Source organism: Mytilus galloprovincialis, chromosome 13 (genome assembly GCF_965363235.1).
Source record: "Mytilus galloprovincialis chromosome 13, xbMytGall1.hap1.1, whole genome shotgun sequence".
In the NCBI taxonomy this organism is placed as follows: Eukaryota; Metazoa; Mollusca; class Bivalvia; order Mytilida; family Mytilidae; genus Mytilus; species Mytilus galloprovincialis.
In genome coordinates, this window is record NC_134850.1 from 66011053 (window position 1) to 66038974 (window position 27922).

The 27922-nt window shown below is 31.9% G+C and overlaps 1 protein-coding gene across 1 annotated transcript in view; it reads left to right on the forward strand.

The window, feature by feature from the left end:
- The window catches only part of LOC143057776 (uncharacterized), a 108230-nt gene that overhangs the window by 54833 nt on the left and 25475 nt on the right, over positions 1 to 27922 (forward strand). The window contains exons 6-10 of the mRNA XM_076231169.1: positions 1587 to 1724; positions 3874 to 4062; positions 5209 to 5351; positions 7923 to 8196; positions 16898 to 16953. Coding sequence (XP_076087284.1) covers positions 1587 to 1724; positions 3874 to 4062; positions 5209 to 5351; positions 7923 to 8196; positions 16898 to 16953 — 800 coding nt within the window. The remainder of the gene's footprint in view (positions 1 to 1586; positions 1725 to 3873; positions 4063 to 5208; positions 5352 to 7922; positions 8197 to 16897; positions 16954 to 27922) is intronic.

A 27922-nucleotide genomic window follows, 5' to 3' on the forward strand; every position in this document is an offset into this window, starting at 1 on the left:
AGTTGATTGGGAACCACAAGTGGTAGGTCAATGATATTTGGTTTGCAGTTGTATAAGCATTGGCATATATATACTAATTTGGCCCCGCCCCCTTAGTCATGGTCTATTGACTTTAAAACTTATCTTAGTTTACATGTATTGTTTTGTGATAAGATCAGGTTACGATGAACTGCTAATGTTGTCAGTGATATTTGGTATGCAAATTTATTGGCATTTGCAAGTATTGTTTCCATGGAGATTATATAGCCCCACCCCTTCTTAGTGGTTCATTGACTTTGAAACTTTTACATAGTTTACAAGTAAATGTTTGTACTTAGGTTTGGGAACAACTTATAGTAAGTCAATTGTATTTGGTATGCAGTTGTATTAGCATTGACACATCTCATTCACATGGATATTGTTTAGCCATGTAACTCAGTCATGGTTCATTGACTTTAAATATTTGCATAACTTGTGTAAGATTGCTATTTTGATTTCAACATTTGCATACCAGTAAAATTACAAACAGGCGAGACATATCTCTGTGATAACAGTTTATTCTTAAACTATAAGCAATTGGTCATTTGTATTTGTTGTATGGAAGGATTGTAAGCTGTACATATGCCTGTCTGGTATGGTTCATCTGATCTTGACCTCATTTTCATGTTTCATTGATCAATGTTTAGTTTTCACGATAAGTTATGTGATAGTTGTAGTAAAGCTTTATATTTAGGACTATCAACATAATATCAGTTATTAGTAAAGAAGGCGAGACATTTCAGCATATGCACTCTTGTTACTTATGCCATTGGATTATTTTCCTTATTCTTAAATGCAAAGAATTTCTTGTAAGTGTTAAGAAATATATATACTATTAATCTAAATCTTTAATGCAGGTTTGTATGCGCCTTCTACATAAGAAGGGGCATTAAGTGTTACCTTTCTGTCAATACGTCCCAAAATAAGTTTCTTTTCTCTTACTTAAAACTTTAGTTTGTTTGCCTCAACTAAATGTTATGAAACTTTATACACATTAATGTTTATTTGTAACCACATTACACAGATTAGGTTTGAAATTGGGTTGTGTCACTTTCACTGTTATATGCAAGTAGGGGCATAATCTGTGTCCCATGGACACATTCTCCATTTATTTACACTTGTTATGAATCTTTAATATATGATCCTCAAATTACATATCATTAAAGGATTGTTTATTGCATGCTTATGAACTTCAAGAATCATAGAAATACTATGTGCCAGTCTTCTGTCCAGTCTTGTAAGTGCTCTAACATGTACATCTCTTGAAAGATTTTTATGAAACTTTAATCATAAGTTTGAATTTCAGTGCAGACCTATTATTTTTAAATGATTTATGACCCTTTGATTTTGTAATATTCTGGCAATAATTGAACACATGAGAGCACTAACAAATAATGCAATTTTCCATATAATCATCCATGTACTTAGGACACATTCTTGTTTATGATATACACAGTGTCAGAATGATAGATATACTGTGAAAGTACTTTTATTTGTGGGGAACAAATTTTTGTCGATAAGGTGAGAAATATGGAAATTTGTCATGTACAATGCATTTTCTTTTTCAGAACCAGAATTGAAATTGAAGGCAAATGGTAGTTTGCAAGGAAAACTATCAACTTTTCCAACTTATGATAGTGGACTTGAACATATTCTCATGTGGGTCGAAAAATACAGAGTTACTGAATTATCACTCGTGTTTGATAGTAAGTATTGTGAAATAACTTATTTGCCAATTGCAATCTGGAAGATGTAGGTTGGTCAATTCTATTACTTTTGTGTTAAATATCATTTTTTTATCAGTATTTCAATGAAAGTTGTTTGTACTCTCATGTCTGTGCAAAATGTTGTTAAGTTTACACAATATGATATTATTTTTGTCTTGATTGACAGAGTCAAAAAGTGAGACATACATATGCTGTTTCCGGCAACAGGGTCAACACTGTATAAGTTTGTGATTAGGTCTAGTTTATGGTGAACCACAAGTGGTAGGTCAATGATATTTGGTATGTAGTTGTGTAAGCATCGGCATATATCATTTCCATGGAGATAATTTGCCTCTGCTCCCTTAGTCATGGTCTATTGACTTTGAAAATTTTTCTGAGTTATCATGTTTTAGTTTATGATTAGGTCAATTCAAGGAGGGCCATTAGTGTTAGGCCAATGTTAATTGGTATTCAGATGTATAAGCATTGGCACATCTCATTTACATGGAGATAATTTGCCTCCGCCCCCTTAGTCATGGTCTATTGACTTTGAAAATTTTTCTGAGTTATCATGTTTTAGTTTGTGATTAGGCCAATTCAAGGGGGCCATTAGTGGTAGGTCAATGATATTTAGTATGCAGTTGTATAAACATTGGCACATCTCTTTTCCATGGAGATTATATGGCCCTGCCCCACAGTCATGGTCTATTGACTTTGAAACTTTTGCTTATTTTACTTGTATTAGTTTGTGATTAGGTCAGTTTATGGGGAACCACAAGTGGTAGGTCAACGGTATTTGGTATGTAGTTGTATAAGCATCGGCATATCTCATTTCCATGGAGATAATTTGCCTTCGCCCCCTTAGTCATGGTCTATTGACTTTGAATTTTTTTTTGAGTTATCATGTTTTAGTTTATGATTAGGTCAATTCAAGGGGGCCATTAGTGTTAGGCCAATGTTAATTGGTATTCAGTTGTATAAGCATTGGCCGATCTCATTTACATGGAGATTGTTTAGCCATGTAACTCAGTCATGGTTCATTGACTTTGAATATTTTCATAACTTGTGTAAGATGTTAAAGTATTGCTATTTTGATTTCAACATTTGCATATAATCAAAATTATAAAAAGGAGAGACATATTTATTTTTCATGGTTGCATTACATGTATACAAATTCATTTTTAAACCAGTTTTTATCAGGATTTTCAAAAGAAAATTGGATATTCAGATTTTGGGATGTACTGCTTCCAACCAGTGTCTGTTCATTAACATAAATAAAATTGAGAAAGGAAATGGGGAATGGTTAAAGTGACAGCAGCCCGACCATAGAGCAGACAACAGCGGAAAGCCACCAATGGGTCGTCAATGTAGCTTATTTGCATTATTAATAACATAATACCACAATGAGGTCTTTAAATATACTTTTGTTTGATTTCACCAAAATTTGAATCATTGGGGTTCTTTGATATGCTGATTCTAATAATGTATTTAGATTTTGGATATTGGACTAAAGTAAATCGGTACCATAAATGTCCTATTTCAAATATTTTAGTTCTTTGATCACATTTGTTTGTGTCAAATACTCAATCACAATCCAAATTCAGAACTGTTTTAAGTTTAAATGTTGTGTCCATTATTACTTGCTCAACTGTTCAGGGTTTTACCTCTGCAGGAAGATCCAGTTTGCCAATGTTTGCTGTCATTCTGATTGCCTCTGTATGTGTTATTCAATAAAATTTACTCATAGGATAGCTGTCTTTATAGATTTGACATTTTCCCAAATTACATGATCTTTTTACTGCCTTTTCAAAAAGATTCAACACAAAATAAGGAAATGTTATCCCCAGAGTCCACTTACAGCTTATGTTTGTAATTTATGTATGTAAAGGGTACTGTGCAGCTTTCAACAATGAACAAAACTCGTGTATATCTATTGTCAGCTATAAAAAAGCTCAAACTGTTTAAAGTTTATCCTGTTAAGTTCTGGTAGTAGGACACAAATGACCTGTGCTGTCAAGATGTAACATATGCAGCCATTTTCTGTTGGAATGAGCAATTGAATTAAATATCTGTTAAAAGTAATAATGTTTTGATTGGTAACCTGTTTTTTTTTATACTTTAATTTTTGTCATTTATTGCCATCTTTTAGAAAAACAAAAGGATCCAGAAAGTTTCCTGAAAACAGTAAAAGAGAAAATATTTCGTGACGAGTCTGACAGAGGCTACTTAGAAGTAGTAAAGATTTTTGTTGAAGAATCTCAGTTAAATTCTCTTCTTACAAAACCACCAAAAGGTGAAGAGAAAGGTGGATTTATTGAATATTTTAAGAAAAAAGCAGGTAAGTCTTTGTGACTTTTCTTTTAAAATTGTAGCATTCTTACATGTATCATAGTTTTTTATAATATTCTTTAGGAAAAACATATAAACTGCTTCTTCAATGCATTTTTCAGATCTATCAAACACATACTTTTTTACAGATTTTCAAAATGTCTAATGATCCTAAAGTTTTTCCTCACACAAATTTTCCACTAGCATTAAACAGAAAGAATTAATATAAGGTCATCAGCATGACAGAGTTGGATTTGTAACTATTTTTAGATCTGTCAGACAACTTATTATTGTTTACCTATTTTTAGCTCACCTAGCTGGCCCAAAGGGCCAAGTGAGCTTTTCTCATCACTTGGCGTCCATCGTCGTCTGTCGTCCGTCGTCATCGTTAACTTTTACAGAAATCTTCTCTGAAACTACTGGGCCAAATTTAACCAAACTTAGCCACAATCATTATTAGGGTATCTTGTTTAAAAAATGTGTACGGTGACAGCCAACCAACCAAGATGGCTGCCATGGCTAAAAATAGAACATAGGGGTAAAATGTAGATTTTGGCTTATAACTCTGACACCAAAGTATTGAGAGCCCATCTGGAAAGGGGTTAGTTTGTTTGGCAAGTCAATATTTATCTGCCCTGAAATTTTCAGATGAATTGGACAACAGGTTGTTGAGTTGCTGCCCCCCAATCGGTAATTTTTAAAGATATTTTGGTTATTATCTTGAATACTATTTTAGATAGAGATAAACTGTAAACATCAATAATGTTCACCAGAGTAAGATCTACAAATAAGTCAACATGACCAAAATGGTCAGTTGACCCCTTAAGGAGTTATTGCCCTTTATAGTCAATTTTTTTAAATTTTCATTAATTTTGTAAATTTTTGTAAATTTTAACAAAATATTTTCCTCTGAAACAAAAGGGCCAAGTTTATTATAGATAAAGAAAATTGTAAGTAGCAAGAATGTTCAGTAAAGTAAGATCTATAAAAACATCACCATCATCAAAACACAATTTTGTCATGAATCCATCTGTGTCCTTTGTTTAATACATGTATGCACATAGACCAAGGTGAGCGAAACAGGCTCTTAGTTATGAGTGGTGGTATGATTTATAGCATGACTACTAATACTTTCTTGTTTGATTTTCTTTAAAAGGCATTAAAAGACACAGAGGCTCCACAGCATGGATTAAAACTATACCACAAAGTCAGCGAACAAATTACATGGTTACCATAACAGGAAACCAGGATAAAGTCAATGCAGCTAAAAAGGAAATAACAAGTTTCTTGAATAAGAAGGTCTGTGCCCAAACATGCTTCCCTGCCTTCTGTCAACTGTAATGGTTTTATTACAAATCTTCTCTGAACTTCTAAATGGATTAAAACCAAAATAAAATTGAGAATGGAAATGGGGAATGTGTCAAAGAGACAACAACCCGACCATAGAAAAAACAACAGCAAAGTTTTTCTGCTTTATCTATAGGATGTTGACTATGATAATTGTTATTTTTGTCCAAGTTGATCAACCAACATGGCCACCATGTATAAATATAGAACATAGCAGTCGAATTACAGTTGTCTTTTAAACTATACCAATGAGACAAAAAAGAAGAAGAAAAATTCAGCACAATAATTTCAACTTTTCAACTTTATTTATTCAGTGTCTCTCTATTATAATATAGACCGTACTTTGACCTTTAATGGTCTACTTTTACAAATTGTGTCTTGGATGGAGAGTTGTCTCATTGGCACTCATTCCACATCTTCGTATATCTATATACATTTATTCTAAAACGAGTTGTTTGCATGATACAGATTATGTTCCTCTCATATATTTTATGATGGTATGATACTAAATCCCTAACGGGAGGGAATGTGCTTAGTTTTCATATGATGAATACATAATCTTCTATCAGTTTCTGGAGCTGGCATTTCAGTAACTGCTAGTAGTCCTTTGTTTGTTTATGTATCATTATCATTTTCCTTTAGTTTCTTTTGTAACCTATTCTGACATCAGACTCAGACTTCTTTTAAACTGACTTCAACTGCTGTGTGTTTCTTTATTGGCTACTTTTTAGCTCACATGGCATTACTTGGTGTCCGGCGTCATCCGGCGTCATCCAGAGTCGTTAACTTTTACAAAAATCTTCTCCTCTGAAACAACTGGGCCAAAATTAACCAAACTTGGCCACAATCATCATTGGGGTATCTAGTTTAACAAATGTGTCCGATGACCCGGCCAACCAACCAAGATGCCCACCATGGCTAAAAAAAAGAACATAGGGGTAAAATGTAGATTTTGGCTAATAATCTCTGAAACCAAAGCATTTAGAGCAAATCTGACAAGGAGTAAATGTGTTTATCAGGTTAACATCTATCTGCCCTGAAATTTTCAGACGAATCAGACAACCTGTTAAGGTGTCATACCACCAATTAAAAGTCCCTATCTGTTCAACCAAATTTTGCAATTTTCACAGCTTTCTAAATATTTTACCTTAAGTTTAACTTCATAGAAACTAGGTATATCCTGAATAGTACAGGTGTCACCTTTCTGCATGCCAATTTTCAACATACATTCAAAATCATATAAGAAAGAAGAGAGCTTCCGAAAGGAGGTACCACTAAAAATAACCCCTGGTTTTCTGGAAATCTTAAATTAGTATACTATGGAGCGCATTAATCCTCAATTTTTAATGCAAACTCAGACAGGTAAATTTTGGCTCAAACTGGTCTTAATATATTTCTCTTTCAACAAAAGTTTCATTTCTGCAAATTTGTTGGTTAGTTAAGGTGAACAATGACATCAAATGCACTATTTTTTGTCTGAGTAGGCCTACTTTCACATACATTCTAAATTTGAGGGAGTAATTGGTGGTATGACACCTTAATGGGTTGCTGCCCCCAAATTAGTAATTTTAAGGAAATTTTGCAGATTTTGGTTATTTTCTTGAATATTATTAGAGATAGAGATAAACTGTAAACAGTAATAATGTTCAGCAAAGTAAGATCTACAAAAAAGTTAACATAACCAAAATGGTCAGTTGACCCTTTAAGGAGTTATTGCCCTTAAGCTTTTATTGTCAATTTTTTACATTTTTTCATAAATTTTTGTAATCTTTTCTCTGAAACTACTGAGACAAATTTAACAAACTTGTCTGCAATCATCATTAGGGTATGTAGTTTAAAAAATCTATATGATGACCCTGCCCCCAAACCAAGATGGCTGACATGTCAAAAATAGTTCATAGGGTAAAATTCAGTTTTTGGATCATATCTCTGAAACAAAAGCTTTTACAGCAAATGTGACGTGGATAAACAATTTCATAATATCAAGATCTATCTGCCCTTGAATTTTGAATCCAATCAGGCAATCTGTTGTTGGGTTGCTACCCCTGAATTGGTAATTTTAAGAAAATTTTACAGTTTTGAGTTATTATCGTCAATATTATTAAAGATAGAGATAAACTGTAAACAGTAATAATGTACACCAAAGTAAGTCCAACAATTAAGTCAGCATGACCAAAATGGTCAATTGACCACTGAAGGAGTCATTGTTGTCCTTTAAAATCAATTTTTTTACAATTTTCATAAAGCACGTTTGGCATAGTTGTTTGTTACATATTCAGTGTGTAATCAGAAGTGTAATCCCTGTGCAGCTCTCTCATGGGAAACAGGTATAGAAAGTGATCTTAACCCTTGTTTATAGGAAGATAATGTTATGACAGCACAGAAGAACAGACAAGCTCTTAAGTTGCAATACACAATAGACATCTGATCATGTCTTTCATGTTGGTGTTCACAAATTTTAGTCATACAGCTTTATATAACTACTGGACATATTAAACTATGTAAAAGCTTTTTGTTTTATAGGAATTATCATTGCCTCAGAAACACAAATTAGGTAACCAGCAACAGCAAAGATGGGCTTTAAAGAAGAATAAAAAGACAGGAATTGAATATATCCCTCTTTCAGAAGAAGTCTGCAAGAGCATTGCATTTTCTACTCAGAAAGGTCAAACTAAAACAGAATTCCCACACAAAGAAGGTATATGGATTTATGATGCAGAAAATAATGTATGTTATGACAAAAAACAAAATACAGTGTTTGAGTTAGTGAAAATGGATGAAAGGACTCCAATTGAAGGTAATTATTTGTTCTACATTTAAATGTAATGACTAATGCAATATATATATATATGTACTGTGAGTAAACAGTATTGGAAACAATTGCTGAAGTATTAGTTTTTTTACGACCGCAAAAATTTTAATTTTTCGTCGTATATTGTTATACGACCGCAAAAATTTTAATTTTTCGTCGTATATTGCTATCACGTTGGCGTCATTGTCGTCTTGCGTCGTCGTCGTCGTCCGAATACTTTTAGTTTTCGCACTCTTACTTTAGTAAAAGTGAATAGAAATCTATGAAATTTCAACACAAGGTTTATAACCACAAAAGGAAGGTTGGGATTGATTTTGGGAGTTTTGGTCCCAAAATTTTAGGAATAAGGGGCCAAAAAGGGCCCAATAAGCATTTTCTTGGTTTTCGCACTATAACTTTAGTTTAAGTAAATAGAAATCTATGAAATTTTGACACAAGGTTTATGACCACAAAAGGAAGGTTGGGATTGATTTTGGGAGTTTTAGTTCAAACAGTTTAGGAATTAGGGGCCAAAAAAGGGCCCAAATAAGCATTATTCTTGGTTTTCGCACAATAGCTTTAGTATAAGTAAATAGAAATCAATGAAATTTTAACACAAGGTTTATGACCACAAAAGGAAGGTTGGGATTGATTTTGGGAGTTGAGATCTGAACAGTAGGAATTAGGGGCCAAAAAGGGGCCCAAGTAAGCATTATTCTTGGTTTTCGCACCATAACTTTAGTATAAGTAAATAGAAATCTTTGAAATTTAAACACAAGGTTTAAGACCACAAAAGGAAGGTTGGGATTGATTTTGGGAGTTTTAGTTCAAACAGTTTAGGAATTAGGGGCCAAAAAAGGGCCCAAATAAGCATTATTCTTGGTTTTCGCACAATAGCTTTAGTATAAGTAAATAGAAATCTTTGAAATTTAAACACAAGGTTTATGACCACAAAAGGAAGGTTGGGATTGATTTTGGGAGTTTTAGTTCAAACAGTTTAGGAATTAGGGGCCAAAAAAGGGCCCAAATAAGCATTATTCTTGGTTTTCGCACAATAGCTTTAGTATAAGTAAATAGAAATCAATGAAATTTTAACACAAGGTTTATGACCACAAAAGGAAGGTTGGGATTGATTTTGGGAGTTTTAGTTCAAACAGTTTAGGAATTAGGGGCCAAAAAAGGGCCCAAATAAGCATTATTCTTGGTTTTCGCACAATAGCTTTAGTATAAGTAAATAGAAATCAATGAAATTTTAACACAAGGTTTATGACCACAAAAGGAAGGTTGGGATTGATTTTGGGAGTTGAGATCTGAACAGTAGGAATTAGGGGCCAAAAAGGGGCCCAAGTAAGCATTATTCTTGGTTTTCGCACCATAACTTTAGTATAAGTAAATAGAAATCTTTGAAATTTAAACACAAGGTTTATGACCACAAAAGGAAGGTTGGGATTGATTTTGGGAGTTTTAGTTCAAACAGTTTAGGAATTAGGGGCCAAAAAAGGGCCCAAATAAGCATTATTCTTGGTTTTCGCACAATAGCTTTAGTATAAGTAAATAGAAATCAATGAAATTTTAACACAAGGTTTATGACCACAAAAGGAAGGTTGGGATTGATTTTGGGAGTTGAGATCTGAACAGTAGGAATTAGGGGCCAAAAAGGGGCCCAAGTAAGCATTATTCTTGGTTTTCGCACCATAACTTTAGTATAAGTAAATAGAAATCTTTGAAATTTAAACACAAGGTTTATGACCACAAAAGGAAGGTTGGGATTGATTTTGGGAGTTTTAGTTCAAACAGTTTAGGAATTAGGGGCCAAAAAAGGGCCCAAATAAGCATTATTCTTGGTTTTCGCACAATAGCTTTAGTAAAAGTAAATAGAAATCAATGAAATTTTAACACAAGGTTTATGACCACAAAAGGAAGGTTGGGATTGATTTTGGGAGTTGAGATCTGAACAGTAGGAGTTAGGGGCCAAAAAGGGGCCCAAGTAAGCATTATTCTTGGTTTTCGCACCATAACTTTAGTATAAGTAAATAGAAATCTTTGAAATTTAAACACAAGGTTTATGACCACAAAAGGAAGGTTGGGATTGATTTTGGGAGTTTTAGTTCAAACAGTTTAGGAATTAGGGGCCAAAAAAGGGCCCAAATAAGCATTATTCTTGGTTTTCGCACAATAGCTTTAGTATAAGTAAATAGAAATCAATGAAATTTTAACACAAGGTTTATGACCACAAAAGGAAGGTTGGGATTGATTTTGGGAGTTGAGATCTGAACAGTAGGAATTAGGGGCCAAAAAGGGGCCCAAGTAAGCATTATTCTTGGTTTTCGCACCATAACTTTAGTATAAGTAAATAGAAATCTTTGAAATTTAAACACAAGGTTTATGACCACAAAAGGAAGGTTGGGATTGATTTTGGGAGTTTTAGTTCAAACAGTTTAGGAATTAGGGGCCAAAAAAGGGCCCAAATAAGCATTATTCTTGGTTTTCGCACAATAGCTTTAGTAAAAGTAAATAGAAATCAATGAAATTTTAACACAAGGTTTATGACCACAAAAGGAAGGTTGGGATTGATTTTGGGAGTTGAGATCTGAACAGTAGGAGTTAGGGGCCAAAAAGGGGCCCAAGTAAGCATTATTCTTGGTTTTCGCACCATAACTTTAGTATAAGTAAATAGAAATCTTTGAAATTTAAACACAAGGTTTATGACCACAAAAGGAAGGTTGGGATTGATTTTGGGAGTTTTAGTTCAAACAGTTTAGGAATTAGGGGCCAAAAAAGGGCCCAAATAAGCATTATTCTTGGTTTTCGCACAATAGCTTTAGTATAAGTAAATAGAAATCAATGAAATTTTAACACAAGGTTTATGACCACAAAAGGAAGGTTGGGATTGATTTTGGGAGTTGAGATCTGAACAGTAGGAATTAGGGGCCAAAAAGGGGCCCAAGTAAGCATTATTCTTGGTTTTCGCACCATAACTTTAGTATAAGTAAATAGAAATCTTTGAAATTTAAACACAAGGTTTATGACCACAAAAGGAAGGTTGGGATTGATTTTGGGAGTTTTAGTTCAAACAGTTTAGGAATTAGGGGCCAAAAAAGGGCCCAAATAAGCATTATTCTTGGTTTTCGCACAATAGCTTTAGTATAAGTAAATAGAAATCAATGAAATTTTAACACAAGGTTTATGACCACAAAAGGAAGGTTGGGATTGATTTTGGGAGTTGAGATCTGAACAGTAGGAATAAGGGGCCAAAAAGGGGCCCAAGTAAGCATTATTCTTGGTTTTCGCACCATAACTTTAGTATAAGTAAATAGAAATCTTTGAAATTTAAACACAAGGTTTATGACCATTAAAGGAAGGTTGGGTTTGATTTTGGGAGTTTTGGTCCCAACAGGTTTTTAGGAATAAGGGGCCCAAAGGGTCCAAAATTGAACTTTGTTTGATTTCATCAAAAATTGAATAATTGGGGTTCTTTGATATGCCGGATCTAACTGTGTATGTAGATTCTTAATTTTTGGTCCCGTTTTCCAATTGGTCTACATTAAGGTCCAAAGGGTCCAAAATTAAACTAAGTTTGATTTTAACAAAAATTGAATCCTTGGGGTTCTTTGATATGCTGAATCTAAAAATGTACTTAGATTTTGGATTATTGGCCCCATTTTCAAGTTGGTCCAAATCGGGGTCCAAAATTAAACTTTGTTTGATTTCATCAAAAATTGAATAATTGGGGTTCTTTGATATGCCAAATCTAACTGTGTATGTAGATTCTTAATTTTTAGTCCCGTTTTCAAATTGGTCTACATTAAATACCAAAGGGTCCAAAATTAAACTAAGTTTGATTTTAATAAAAATTGAATTCTTTGGCTTTTTTGATATGCTGAATTTAATCATGTACTTAGATTTTTGATTATGGGCCCAGTTTTCAAATTGGTTCAAATCAGGATCCAAAATTATTATATTAAGTATTGTGCAATAACAAGAAATTTTCAATTGCACAGTATTCAGCAATAGCAAGAAATCTTCAATTGCACAGTATTGTGCAATAGCAAAAAATGTTCAATTGCACAGTATTGTGCAATAGCAAGAAATCTTCAATTGCACAGTATTGTGCAATAGCAAATATTTTCAATTGCACAGTATTGCGCAATAGCAAGAAATATCTAATTGCACAATATTGTGCAATAGCAAGAAATTTTCAATTGATTGGAGTTATTTTTCTTTGTCCAGAATAGTAGTTGAATCAACTTAAATCATTGTTTTATACAATGCACAATGTATATTCACTTTGACTACCAACTGATAAATTAAAACACTCTTTACCATTCAGTGATAACAAGCACTTTTTGTTACATTTTGATATTTTATGATGTATTTAAATGAGTAGTTATTGTTGCAAACTCCATTAGAAATTTGAATTGAGATCAGTTTTGAAAAAAGGGAAAGTGGGATGTGAAAAAAAAATGGGGGGGGGGGGGGGGGGGGATGGATGTGAAGTTAGCAGCCGGTTCGTTATTCGATATTCGATATTCAATATCCAACCGGCTGCTAGCAGTCGGTTGGATATTCAAATTTATTTGAAAATCATAAAAAAATATAATGTTTGATAACATTAAAAGCATGATTTTCATAGTTCAAAGGAGCGAAAACATACGTTTTATGACCCCATCAAGTTGTCTTAAACTCAATTTGTCCTCGAATATAAACCCTTTACAATGCTTATGTAAGTTGCATATTTGTCTTTATGATATATAGGTTTTTATCAATAAAACGAAATCAAAAACTTATATTTCTTAAAACAAAAACAAAACCCGAAGACTCTTGAAACATTTACAAATATAAATAGAAATAAATATGGAATGCCCAAGAAACAGAAATATATAGTGTAAACCTACCTGAGACCGCTTGAATAACGGTCAGACCCCCTTGTTCTTTCAATGTACATAATACTGGACGAATTCATAGACTCTGTATATACAAAGATTGTATCAAAAGGATTTCCGAGAATAATGTCATCTTCGATATCTACGGAGGGCTTAGATTGTCACTTTTCATCTAAAAAATGTCAAAATTTCAGGACAAAGGGCACAGGGCAATGGTGAGAACCTCCTGATCTCTTAATCTGCGTAATATTCAGCAGACAGTTAGTGAATAGGTAGATACAAACGAGACTAAAAGTAATTTGGTTACACTTCCTGTCTTCTATGTTTACGGAGGGCCCAAAGTGCCAGTTGGATATTCAAAATATATAGCGAAAACCTACCTGAGACCGCTTAAATGACGGTCAGACCCCCTGTTCTTTCAATGTACATAAACTAAACGAATTCATAGACTCTATCTACATAAAGATTGTATCAAAAGGATTTTCGAGAATAATGTCATCTTCGATATCTACGGAGGGCTTAGATTGTCACTTTTCAGCAAAAAATTATCAAAATTTCAGGACAAAGGGTACAGGGCAATGGTGAGAGCCCCTGATCTCTCAATCTTCCTAATATAAGCAAACAGTTAGTGAATAAGTAGATACAAACGACACTAATTGGAATTTGGGTACACTTCCTGTCTTCTATGCTTACAGAGGACCCAAAGTGGCAGTTGAATATTCAAAATATATAGCATAAACCTACCTGAAACCGCTTAAATGACGATCAGACCCCCTGTTCTTTCAATGTACATAAAACTGGACGAATTCATAGACTCTGTATATATATATATATATATAAAGATTTTATCGAAGGATTTCCGAGAATAATGTCATCTTGATATCTACGGAGGGCTTATATTGTCACTTCAGCTAAAAATTATCAAAATTTCAGGACAAAGGACACAGGGCAATGGTGAGAGCCCCTGATCTCTCCATCTTCCTAATATTAAGCAAACAGTTAGTGAAAAAGGTAGATACAAACGAGACTAAAAGGAATTTGGGTACACTTCCTGTCTTCTATGTTTACAGAGGGCCCAAAGTGCCAGTTGGATATTCAAAATATATAGCGAAAACCTACCTGAGACCGCTAAAATGACGGTCAGACCCCCTGTTCTTTCAATGTACATAAAACTGGACGAATTCACAAACTCTGTATATATAAAGATTGTATCAATAGGATTTCTGAGAATAATGTCATCTTCGATATCTACGGAGGGCTTAGATTGTCACTTTTCAGCTAAATATTGTCAAAATATCAGGACAAAGGGCACAGGGCAATGGTGAGAGCCTCCTTTGTCCTAAAATTTTGATAGTTTTTAGCCGAAAAGTGACAATATATGCCCTCCATAGATATCGAATCTGACGTTGTTCTGGGAAATCCTTCTAATACAACCTTTATATATACAGAGTCTATGATTTAATTAAATTTTTTGAACATTGAAAGACCAGGGGGGTCGCCTTCATTTAACCAGTCTCAGGTAGGTTTTCACTATATATTTCTTTTTCGGCTTTCCATAAATATTTCTATTTATATTCCTAAATGTTTTCCAGAGTTTTTGATTTTTCTTTTTGTTATAAAAAATATCATGTATAAAAGTACATCTTTAAAGTTTTTTATTGACAACAATCTATTACATAAAGGCAAATATGCAAGTTAAAAAAGGGTTTATATTCGAGAGCAACGAGAATTTACGACAGCTTGAAGAGGTCATGAAACAATTTCCTACGTATCTTATCAGTCCTCTTAACTATGAAAATCATGCTTTTAATGTTATAATATTAAGATTTTTTTTCTTATGATTTCAACTTAATTTTGAATAGCCAACCGACTGCTAGCAGCCGGTTGGATATTGAATATCGAATAACGAACCTGCTGCTAACTTCACATACATGGGGGGGGGGGGGGGGGTTAATTTTTCTCATTTCAGATTTCATAAATAAAAAGAAAATTTCTTTAAACATTTTTTTGAGAGGATTAATATTCAACAGCATAGTGATTGCTCAAAGACAAAAAAATTATTTTAAGTTCATTAGACCACATTCATTCTGTGTCCAAAACCTATGCTGTGTCAACTATTTAATCACAATCCAAATTTAGAGCTGAATCCAGCTTAAATGTTGTGTCAATACTTGCCCCAACCGTTCAGGGTTCAACCTATGCGGTCGTATAAAGCTGCGCCCTGCGGAGCATCTGGTTGTTCTCTACTTTAGTTAGAATCAACCAAATGTTGTGAAACATATGCCCAATACTTATTAACACAAAGCTTAGATCAAGTCAGAATTTTGGTGGTGTCACTTGTACTGTTCTAGAGTTATGCTCCTATACAAATGGAAAAAATGTTGAATTTCCTCAACTGAATGTTATGAAACATATACACAGTGTATATTACCACAAAACTCAGATCAAGTACAAATTTGGGTAGTGCACATTTACAATTCTTGAGTTATTAGATATAGGAAGATGTGGTATGCGTGCCAATGAGACAACTCTCCATCCAAGTCACAATTTGTAAAAGTAAACCATTATAGATCAACACAGAGCCTTGGCTTCAACACAGAGCCTTGGCTCACACTGTAGAGGAAGCTATAAAGGACCCTAAAAATGACAAGTGTATAAACCATATGAATGGATAAACCAACGGTCTAATCTATATAAAAAACAAAAAACGAGAAAAAACTTATGTGCCACATCAACAAACGACAACTACTGAACTTCAGATTCCTGACTTTGGACAGGTGCAATCAATTACAGCGGGTTTAAACATTTAAATAGGTTCCAACCTCCCCTTACCTGAAACAACACAACATAGAAGACACACTTTAAAATATCAATTGAAATGGCTTAACTCAATCAAAAGACATATTAACACATATCATACACTGAACAAATAAATTTGATCTATGATACAATGTAAATAAAAAATCAATAAAATAAAATAAGGGGTGAATAAATGAAGGCAACAGTAGTATACCTCTGTGAGTTGTTAAACAATTTCTAAAAAAACAACAATAACCTTGAACAAAAAGCTGCCAAATATATCTTTTTATAATGTTAAATGCATCAACTGAGTCCCATGGACACATTCCTCTTTTATAAGTCCCCTTTCCCTAGAATAATTTTTAATGAAATATTTATTAATAAGTATATTTCTGTTCAAAAGGAAATAACTCAATTTTTAAAAGATTTTTAAGAGACAAAATGACATTTTGGATTCCTTTACTTTTCTATTTTAAATTGTTTGAGGAATTTAGTGGTAGATTTGTTTGTCATTCTTGAAGATATTGATTTGATAATAAGTATTTAGTTTTATCATGACAAGCTGTCAGTTACTGTGAGTACTTTCAGATTTATACTAAGTGTACTTGTACCTCCCAACATCAACAAAATAGTCAGAGAAAAACAATTCCAAGATATAGGTATTGGCAGTTTGCTTTTAATTTACTGATAACAAAATCAATATAAATACCAATGAAAACAATATTCAAAGATCTAATGACAATGTTGAAATGGTAACCTTTTAGAATAAGCCTATATATAAAGATTTGATAAGTTTACCAGAATGTTTCTTAATTTCCAAGCACAGTAAACAACATCTATATAAAAACAAGGATGTTATATGTGAAGTACCCATAAGTTTTATGTCCTTTATAAAGTTTTATGCAAGCAGGGATCTGTGTCCTTGAGATTCTACTTTGGTTTAAATTTTGAAGTGACATGTTTGACATTTTCATGTCCCTTTTTTTAATATTTAAATAAAATATTTCTTTCTTTTATGTTAATAGGTTCTAATGTTGATCCAGTAATGATTCCCAAGTCAAAAATCCTAAAAACAAATGATGTAAGTATTGTGTGTTCATTGTTATGGTGACTTGAGTAACACTGGTATCACTCAGATTACAATTCTACCTTGATAGGTAAGTTTATATTTAGCCTATAAAATACTTATTTAGCCTTGAGAATTGAAAGGTCAGTTTATCCCATTCATACAATAGAAGTTTACCTATGAGGGTCAGAATGGGGTTTACAGAATAGAGAATACATGTAATAGCAAAAATTAAATAGAGAATAGAAAAAATGAACAACAAAATAAAGAATAAAGAAAAATTTAATGTGATGCAAAAGTCTAAAGAATAACTGTGCAAAATAAAAAGGTAACTTAGGTAACTGAAATGCAATACTGATAATATAATGATCAATGTACAGAATTGATAAATAATCTTGTTAACAGAAAGACTAAATAGTAAAATCCTTTTCATGAGAATTTTACAGAATGAGAGTTATTTTTAAGGCTATTAAAAGAAAATGCCCTAAAAATTTAAAGAATACAGATATTAAAAAATCCCATGCAGGTCCCCATGTCATTTACATTGTCAAAATATAGGACACATCTAGTCAAACTAGTTTTAAACTAGACATCTAGTCAAACTGGTTTGGTATAACTGACTGTTTCTTGCCCTATATGTTTATTTCACAGTGACCTTATGTGTTTGTGCTAAGAGTACATTGCACTGTCATATTTATTGATTTTCTGTTGGGACATGACCTACGTACATTGTTAACATGCAAAACAGTGGCTTGAGATTTCAACTGATATTAGTATAATAAATTAATATTTGGAATGTTATAAATCATACATGTGAATCTCCCGACGGGAGTACAATAATCCCGTTTTCAGGGGTCTCCTCCCGTCCTCCCGTTTAGGAGAAAAAACTCCTGTGTATGAAATATTTCATGAATGAAAATTTTCAGCCGCCATATTTGATAATTTGTTACTACTGTAGAGGTTTAATTGACACCTGTGTTAAATTTTACCTGTAAATCAAAGAAGAAGTATAATTATATGGCTTCACTTGACAGCTTGTGTGTCAAACATACAGGTATTCAACGATGTTTACCTCTGGCTAACTACCGTTGTGTTATAAAAACTTTGTGTATTTGGTTACTTCCCTTTGATTTATCCTGTTTTAAGTTATTTTGCTTTTAAAAATGTAAATTGTAAAAAAAACTATAAATGAATAATATTTTAATCAAATAATCATAAAAGGATGGTAATTAAATGAATTTAAATGTTTTGGAACAAATAAAAAAATATAAATTTATAAATAATTTTAGCAATCTAGACTTCTTTTCAAGGATTAAATTAAAGTTTATATGATAAGTCTGTTTAAATTATTGTAATGGGAATACACCAAATGTACATGTTTGTTAAACTAAGTAAAAATCCTTCTTAGTTTAATTCCTAGAGTTTGTCAGTATATAATATTCTATTGAATTAGCTAAAGATAGCAAAACATTTTACAATGTTTGAGTCTTTAAGTTTTCTAAAAATATGACTTTTATAATGCTTAAAAACCATGCAATACTATTGTTAGTGTTTGTTACTTTTCTTCTTAATGTTGCAAATATACATGTATAGCATATTTCTTTCTTATTTGTCTATACAGTTACTAATGATAAGGAGATGGAGACATGAATACAAATCTATACAGATAAAATAAATAAATGTAATAATAATAATAATAATAATAAATTCTTTATTTAAAGAGGGTAAACACAGTTAGTTACAATCACTAATCTTCCCTGAGGCCCTCATATACATGTATGCAATACAAGTAAAAACAAAATGGTAATAATAAAAGAAAAAAGCAATCATACAACATATAAACACAATTGTATAGACATAATAGTTCAGTGTACATGTACCATGATTAAAAGATATAAAACAGTTAAATATCGCATGTAGTAAATAGACCTAGTATATACAAATCATTAAAATCATACATTCTAAGAGTAATACAATGTAGTTGCAATCATTTCAGACTGAATATTGGGACTGTCTCAAGTATTGTTTTATAATTTGTTTAAAAGAATAAGTGTTTTGCACTTTACGCATTTCATAAGGTAGTCCGTTCCATAAAACTGATCCAGAATAAGCAAAAGATTTTTTAAACAGTTCAGTTTTTGGCTTTGGAACTATCAAATTACCTCGAGTAACACCCCTTAAAGCATACGGATTATTTACAGATATAAGTTGAAACTTTTGAATTAGGTACTGTGGTGCTTCTTTCCGCATACATTTAAATAGCAATAAATATTTATGGTATTTGATTCTGTTTTCTACTGTCATCCAACCAAGTTTTTTAAATAAGGGGGCTGATGGGGATAATGGGTCTGCATCAAGAATTAATCTTGCTGCTCTTTTTTGAAGTTTTAATATTCTTACTATCCCTTCATTTTTACATTCTCCCCAAATAATACAGCAGTAATCGATGAGAGGCAGAATATACCCATTATAATATGCTTTCCTGGCATTAATATCTAAAAATTTCTTTAATTTAGAAAGAAGGTATATTCTTGATGAAATGCTAGCACAAATTTGATCAATTTGGTTTTTCCAGCTAAGTGTGCTGTCAATTTTAACACCTAATAATTTCTCACATGATGAATTTTGTAGTGTTTCTGAATTTATTACTAAATTTGGTTGAAAAGATTGGGTTGATAACTTCTGACTTGTTCCAGTAACCAAACATTTAGTTTTTTTGGTATTGATGAACATATTATTCATTTTGCACCATTCTTCAACTTTGCATAAATCTTCTTGAACATCATCATGTAAATTTTCTATACTTTTCCCTGATTTATGAAGAGTAGTATCATCAGCATACAAGTCTGTTTTACAATTTTTAATGCACAGGGGAAGGTCATTTATAAATAAGACAAATAATAGAGGACCTAGAATAGATCCTTGGGGGACACCAAATTTCACATCTTTTTTATCAGAATTAACATTGCAAATGTTTACTTGCTGTGTTCTATTACTTAGGTATGACCTGAAAAAACCTACTGCAGACTCACTGAATCCATAAATAGCAAGCTTTAAGCAAAGAATGTCATGATCTACAAGATCAAATGCCTTTTTAAAGTCTAACAGTATTGCTAAGTTAAGATTACCATCATTCATTTCTTTCAGCCATTTGTCAATAATATCAATAAGTGCAGTTTGACAAGAATGATGTGGCCTAAAACCTGATTGTGTAGGATGTAAAAGTTTAAATTTAGACAAGTACTTATACATGTTATTTGAGACATGCCTTTCTAATACTTTTGATAAAGATGGAAGTACAGAAATTGGCCTGTAATTTGTAGCTAAAACCTTATCACCATCTTTGTAAACTGGTGTTACCTTAGCATTTTTCAGTAATGAGGGGTAGATACCAGTATCTATCATTCTGTTGAATATATATGTGAGAGGAGAGGCAATACATGGAGCACTTATTTTAAGGATTTGCGGTCCAATATTATCAGTTCCTGATGATTTATTTACATCAAGTTTAATTAACTCATCAAATAGCTCATTTATCTTTATTGGTGGTATGGTAAATTTCTCATGTTTTTGTTGTTTTAATTGATTTTTAATAAATTTGCTTAGATTATTGAAATCTGCCTTGTCAATAGATGTAATGTCCCTTTGCTCTCTTAGTTCTTCAGCACAGGAAGTAAAAAAGGTATTAAAAGTATCTGCTATAGATTTTTTATCATTTGTTGTTGTATTGTTCTCATCTGTAGCTAACTCATGTGGGGATTTTTTAAACTTTGGATTCAAGCTATGAAGGCATTTCCATAAAGATTTTGAGTCCTTAGAGTCTTTTACCATGTTTTTATAATAGTTCTTTTTTGAATTCTCTATTATTTGTTTAGTTTTATTTCTCCAAAATCTATATTCACTCCACAATCCAAGTGCATTGTATTTATCCCTCATGTTCCTAGCATATATAATTTCACTATTATACCAATCAGGTTGCCTATCCTTTTTAACTCTCTTTTCAACAACAGGAGCATGTTTATCTAAAACTTTGTTCAACATATCATAAAATAATTGGAGACAAACAGAAGGGTTGTCTTCAAATTCAATTTTATAAAAAGGTGTACTTTGTAGGTCTAAAAGAAATTCATTTTTATCAAATTTTTTGAAATTCCTGTATGTGATTGTACTGTGTGAATTCTTTTTGTCTTTATTAACTTCTTTCCTTGTTAAACAAATAGGATAATGGTCACTAATTGCTAATTTACAGACATGTGATTCCTGTACCTCATCTAGATTACTGACATATATATGATCAATCAATGTACTGGTATCCTTTGTGACCATTGTAGCATCTACAATCAATTGTTGAAGATTGAATGTTTCTAAAACATTCAACCATTTTTGAGGAGGTTTGCTTGGTGCTTTAAAATTCGTATTAAAATCCCCCAATAATATAATATCTGAATTAATGGTCACTGCCATTCCTAGTTCTTTTTCAAAATCATCAATCCAATCTATTGTTGACTTTGGAGGTCTGTACACAAAACATAGTAAAAATGATTTTTTATAATCTGGTTTTACCTCAAACCACATTGTTTCAATACCTCCTATTTCAATGTTGTTTTGTCTTGAAAATTTTATTTTTTCAGAAAAATAAACAATTAAACCACCCCCACCCTGGGAAGTTCTGTCTTTTCTTTCAGATAAGTAACCAGGTATTTGTAATTCATTATCTTTGGTGTTTTTAGTTAAAAATGTTTCACACATGCCAACTACATCAGGTGGGTTTTTTGAAAACATAAGTGTGTGTTTGATTTCATCATATTTACTTTCAATCCTATTAACATTATGAGAACAAATCCTGATACCTTTAGATTTACTAAAACCATATGTACCAAAAATATTATCACCAGGATCTATTTGCTTCCTTGTCAATGCATGGTTTTCCAAAATGATTAGATAATACATACAAATAGCTATTGCTAAAGTAAATACATAGATATAAGATATTTTCACATCAATTAAAAAATTAGCCTCAGGAAATGGATACAATAAATCACATGCTATGATAACATTAGAATCATTATTTCAAAAATCCAACATTAATGATTTATTTGCAAGCAGTGAACACTCAATTATCAAAAAGAAAAAAAAACAAGAAACAGATTCTTCTTAATATTTTATTTTCATTCAAATAGAAAGGCAATACGGGTACTATAAACATATTACAATTTGATGAAAATTTAAAGAAAAAACACAATTTCTACATCATACGGTTACATTTATGACAAAATTTATGTCGATAAAAAACCTCCTGATCTGAGTTTCACAGTCCATCACATGTATGTATTATATCCTGGTTGATGATGTTTTTTTGGGGGGATCAAGATGTTTTCTTCATTCTTGTTCACATTATGATTATTTTAACCTTCAACATTGTTCAATGCACATTTAAAGATAGAAACATTTCAGCTCTCATTTCAAATATTTTGCAACTAAATAACAATCTGTCAGATTTGGTGTAAACAAAAAACAAGACAGTGTAATAGATAATCTGCAAGCATTGTCTATTTCTATAAAGTCAAGCAGATAGTTTTTTTTATATCTGAAAAAAAAACTACCATGTAAAGAAATATGCAATTAAAAGGCTGAAAATAACCCCAAAAATCCAACATTAACAGATTTTTAACAATTAAATCAAGATGCACAAAGTTTTAAGTATTGGTCAGAATATAGGGTTCTTTTGTACTTTAACAATATCACAATAACAATAAAGTGACCAAATTTTGGACAAGGTAAATGGCATGAAGCCAAATTTATCAACTTCTATTGTATGAATGGGATAAACTGACCTTTCAATTCTCAAGGCTAAATAAGTATTTTATAGGCTAAATACAAACTTGCCTGTCAAGGTAGAATTGTAATCTGAGTGATACCGGTGTTACTCAAGTCACCATAAGTGAAATCTGGTGATACATCATCACAATTCAATAGTTTCCCTTCAGTGATCCATGTAAAAAGTTGAACTAATGAGAAGCTGTGTTTGAAAAATCTGTCAACTATGTTCAAATTATGACCACAATTACATTATTCCATATGTTACCCCAAAAAAATGTATTTTCCTTTGTTAGTCTTGTATTATTTTAATTTTAGTTTCTTGTGTACAATTTGGAAATTAGTATGGCGTTCATTATCACTGGACTAGTATATATTTGTTTAGGGGCCAGCTGAAGGACGCCTCTGGGTGTGGGAATTTCTCGCTACATTGAAGCCCTGTTGGTGACCCTCTGCTGTTGTTTTTTATTTGGTCGGCTTGTTGTCTCTTTGACACATTCCCCATTTCCATTCTCAATTTTATTGATACATCATGCATCAAGGCTTTATACTTTATGCAATTAGTGCAAAACTGTCAAAATAGCCTCATATTTTGATGGTAAAAAATATCAAAAATACTTTGTTTAAGGCTTTAATTGACTCATATCTATGATAATTTAATCTACAATAAGGCCTTATGTATATGGTTCTGTCCTAGAATATCTGTCAAATCAAATTTCCTACCAACAAATGGAAATGGAATCCATGCAATCACTGAATATACCAAAGGCAAGAACAAACACTTTTAAAAGGTGTTTTTCAAGTTTTTATAAGCCATGGATTCTTAAATGCATATATATTTGATATTAATAATTTCTTCAGTACAAAATGTATATGTAATTTATAATGTTATCTTGCTTATGTTACATTTTGTGTGACACATTGTGAATGGAGTGAGAGTATCTCATGGGATAATAGTGTTTTACTAATTATACACTGCTTTAAAAATTGGAAGTATACTGTTTTACCTCTGTTTATTTGTCTGTCAGTCCATCCATTTGTCTGTCCATCCCATGAATATTTTTTGTCTCAACTTTCTCAGGAACTGAATCAAATGGAAATTTGGTTTCAGGGTTTATAAAAGACTGCTTTACCGCATGATGCGTTTTCAGATTCATCACTCACCAACTTCCTGTTTACAGAACACTTGTATCATTTACACATGATAGTCAAGTTAAAAATTTTTGTCACATTTTTCTCAGAAACTACAATACAAGGATTTCTGAAGTTTGGTTTCAGAGTTTATATAAGTCAGCTATACTGTGTGATGTATTTTCCAATTCATCACTCAAAACTTTCTTTTTACCTAGATATTTGGGCGGGGGTAGCATCAGTGAGAAGTAGCTCACATTTTTAACCGGATTTTTGTGACAAAAATGTCGGTTATTGATTTGGGATGTACGGCGGGCGGCCGGGCGGCAATCAAATGTTGTCCGTGCATTAACTCATGAACGGTTCAACCAAAGCTTTTAAAATTTTAATATGTTGTTACTGACAACTAAATGAAGGTCAAGTTCAATAATGGCGATTTTGACATTTACCATTCAGGAGCTATGGTTCTTGAAAGATTGAAAAATGGAGTTTCCAGTCGTGTCCGTGCATTTATGCATGAACTGTTCTATCATAGCTTTCCAAATTTTAATATGTTGTTACTAATGACAAAATGGAGGTCAAGTTCAATAATGACGATTTTGACTTTTACTGTTCAGGAGTTATGGTTCTTGAAAGATTGAAAAATGGAGTTTCCAGTCGTGTCCGTGCATTTATGCATGAACTGTTCTACCAATGCTTCCCAAATTTTAATATGTTGTTACTGATGACAAAATGGAGGTCAAGTTCAATAATGACGATTTTGACTTTTACCGTTCAGGAGTTATGGTTCTTGAAAGATTGAAAAATGGTGTTTCTAGTCGTGTCCGTGCATTTTTTAATGTACCATTCAACCAAAGCTTTTGAAATTTTTATATGTTGTTACTGATGACAAAAAAGAGGTCAAGTTCAATAATGATGATTTTGACTTTTACTGATCAGGAGTAATGGTTCTTGAAAGATCGTAAAATAGTGTTTCCATTCACATTGTTGCATTTACTCATGAACCATTCAATCTAAGCTTTTCAAATTTTAATATGTTGATACTGATGACAAAATGGAGGTCAAATTTGATATTGACGATTTTCACTTTCACCATTCATCAGTAATGGTTCTTGTGATATTGTGACACAAATAAATATTAATAAATCCGGTTTGCTGTCGTTGTGACAGCCTCTTGTTTCACTTGTTGTACCTATAAGCGTCCAGATAACACCCATCTGTTCTTATATCAGTAAAATAAGAATAATTTTATTACAGCTGCAAATATTTTTGTGTTAATGTCTACATCTGAAAACTTTTTTTCTTTTTTTTTTAAACTTGAGTATAAGTGTATCTCTATAAAATTTTAACACAAGGTTTCATACTACTAAATGATGATCAAGGGATTGTTTTTTTTGGGGTATTGTCCTAGCTGTTTTTTAATTAAAAGACTTAAGTTAAAAGTTCAGTTTTACTGGTTCAAAGAAAATTAATTGGGGGGGAAATGCATGCAATAACTTTTAAAGAAGTGTATGGATATGTATGCAATTTTAGCACAAGTTTCCATACCATAAAAGGAGGGTTGGGACTGAATTTGGGTTGATTGTATTGTAATAAAGGACCAGAAAGGGGCCAAAAACAAATATCAGAAAATAACTTTACTAGTATTGTATGGATCTCTATTAAATTTTAGCACAAAGTTAAATACAGCAAACGGAATGTTAGGATTTATGTAAGAGGTTATTGCAAAGCTGTTTGGTAATGAAAGGGCCTACAAATTAGCATTTTTCATGTTTCAGGAAATTAATTTGTGTATAAGAGTAGAGATTTCTATCATATTGAACCACAAGGTTCCATACTTTAAACAGAAAATTTTGATTGTTTTTTCTAATAATGATTAGAAGTCAATAATTAGGGTTCAGACAAAATATTGACAATAAGTGTATGCATCTCCTTTAAATTTAGCACAAAGTTCCATGCTTCAATAGGAAGGTTTGGTTTAATTTTGGGGTTATTGTAGCTGTTCTAGAATAAGGGGCAAAAGAGCAGTGATTTTTATTATTTTCTGGTTCACAGACAGTTCTTTGTGTATTAGTGTATGGATATTTATTTTTTAGCACATGGTTTCTTACCAGAATAGAAAGGTTAGGATTAATTTTCTGGGTTGTTGTCTTAGCTGTTTAGTAATAAAGGGGCAAAAAGGGGTGAACAAAAATAGATTTTTTCCTGGTTCACATACAATTTTTTGTGTATAAGCGTTCTGATCTCATATAAATTTTTAACACAAGAACTGAAGGTTCCAAACCACAAAAGGAAGGTCAGGTTTATTTTTTTATTTTAGTCGAAAAAGCGAGACTAAGCGATACTACATTCCGTCGGCCGCGGCGGCGTCCACAAATAATCACTCTGTGGTTACAGTTTTTGAAATTTTAATAACTTTCTTAAACTATCCTGGATTTCTACCAAACTTGGACAGAAGCTTGTTTATGATCATAAGATAGTATCCAAAAGTAAATTTTGTAAAAATAAAATTCCATTTTTTCCGTATTTTACTTATAAATGGACTTAGTGTTTCTGCTGGGAAATATTATATTCACTCTGTGGTTAAAGTTTTTAAAATTTTAATAAATTTCTTAACCTATCCTGGGTTGGTACCAAACTTGGACAGAAGCTTGTTTATGATAATTAGATAGTATCCAGAAGCAAATTTTGTAAAGAAATAAATCCATTTTTCCATATTTTACTTTTTAAATTTTCTGCTAGGAAACAACACATTCACTCTGTGGTTAAACTTTTTAAAATTTTAATTACTTTATTGTACAATTTTGGATTTGTACCAAACTTGGAGAGAAGCTTGTTTGTGATCAAAAGCTAGTATCTAGGAGGAAATTTTGTAAAAAAATAAATCTATTTTTTCGTATTTTACTTTTAAATTGACTAAGATTTGTTGCAAAACAACACATTCACTCTATGGTTAAACTTTTTAAAATTTTAATAACTTTTTTATACTATTTTGGATTTGTACCAAACTTGGACAGAAGCTTGTTTATGATCAAAAGCTAGTATCTAGAAGGAAATTTTGTTTTCTTCCAGTTAATATTACATTCAGTCTGCAGTTAAAGTTTTTAAACATTTATTAGATTCATAAACTATCCTGGTTTTTTAACAAACTTGGACAGAAGCTTCTTACAATCAAAAGATAGTATCAACAGGAATATTTTATTGATTTATTTTCTCATTTTTGTTGAGCCTGCGATTAACAGAAAGAGTAGGCGAGACACTGTGTTCCAAGGAACCCTTACAAATTTTTTGGTAGTGATTTATAAGGAATTTAGGACAGAAAAGAGGCTAACAAAAAACAATAATTTCATCGAACCTTTAAACAAACTTATAAGTAAGGGTTATCATACCAATATTGTAATTAGATCTCTGAATATAGTTTTCTTTTTTTTATCTTTTATTTGTTTTTCAATAGTCAGGATTTTACACACCCCATTTATTAACACTACCATCAAGGGGTAAATATAGAATATATAAGAAAAAAATATAGCAATATATACAAAAAGAATTTCTGACTAATTAATTTTTAACAATAGAAATATTTTAGGTTACATATAAATTGTATTTGATTTATCTCTCCTCTCTCTCTCTCTCTGACTTACTCACATACAACACTAATACTTTCACTCATCTGTTTTGCTACAATAAGTATCATGACTTACTTTTTAAAGAAATAAATTTGCTCATAATTTATAAATTATTTCTTTTCTCTAAACTAAACATAGATAATATGAAAACAACACTTAGTTAAATATTACATGTAAAGGAGACCAAAATTTTTCACAAACTTGGACTTTATCATTTTTCTTTGCAATATGATTTTCAAGAAATTGGTATTTCTTTATTTTATTCTTTAACTCGATCATATTTGGTTTTGTTTCATTTAATTTACATTTGTATATATAATTCTTTGTAATTATGATTAGCAGGTTCAATAATAAACTTTCATGTTTGCAACCAAGAAACACATTCTCTTTGTTGAGATCAAAATTTACAA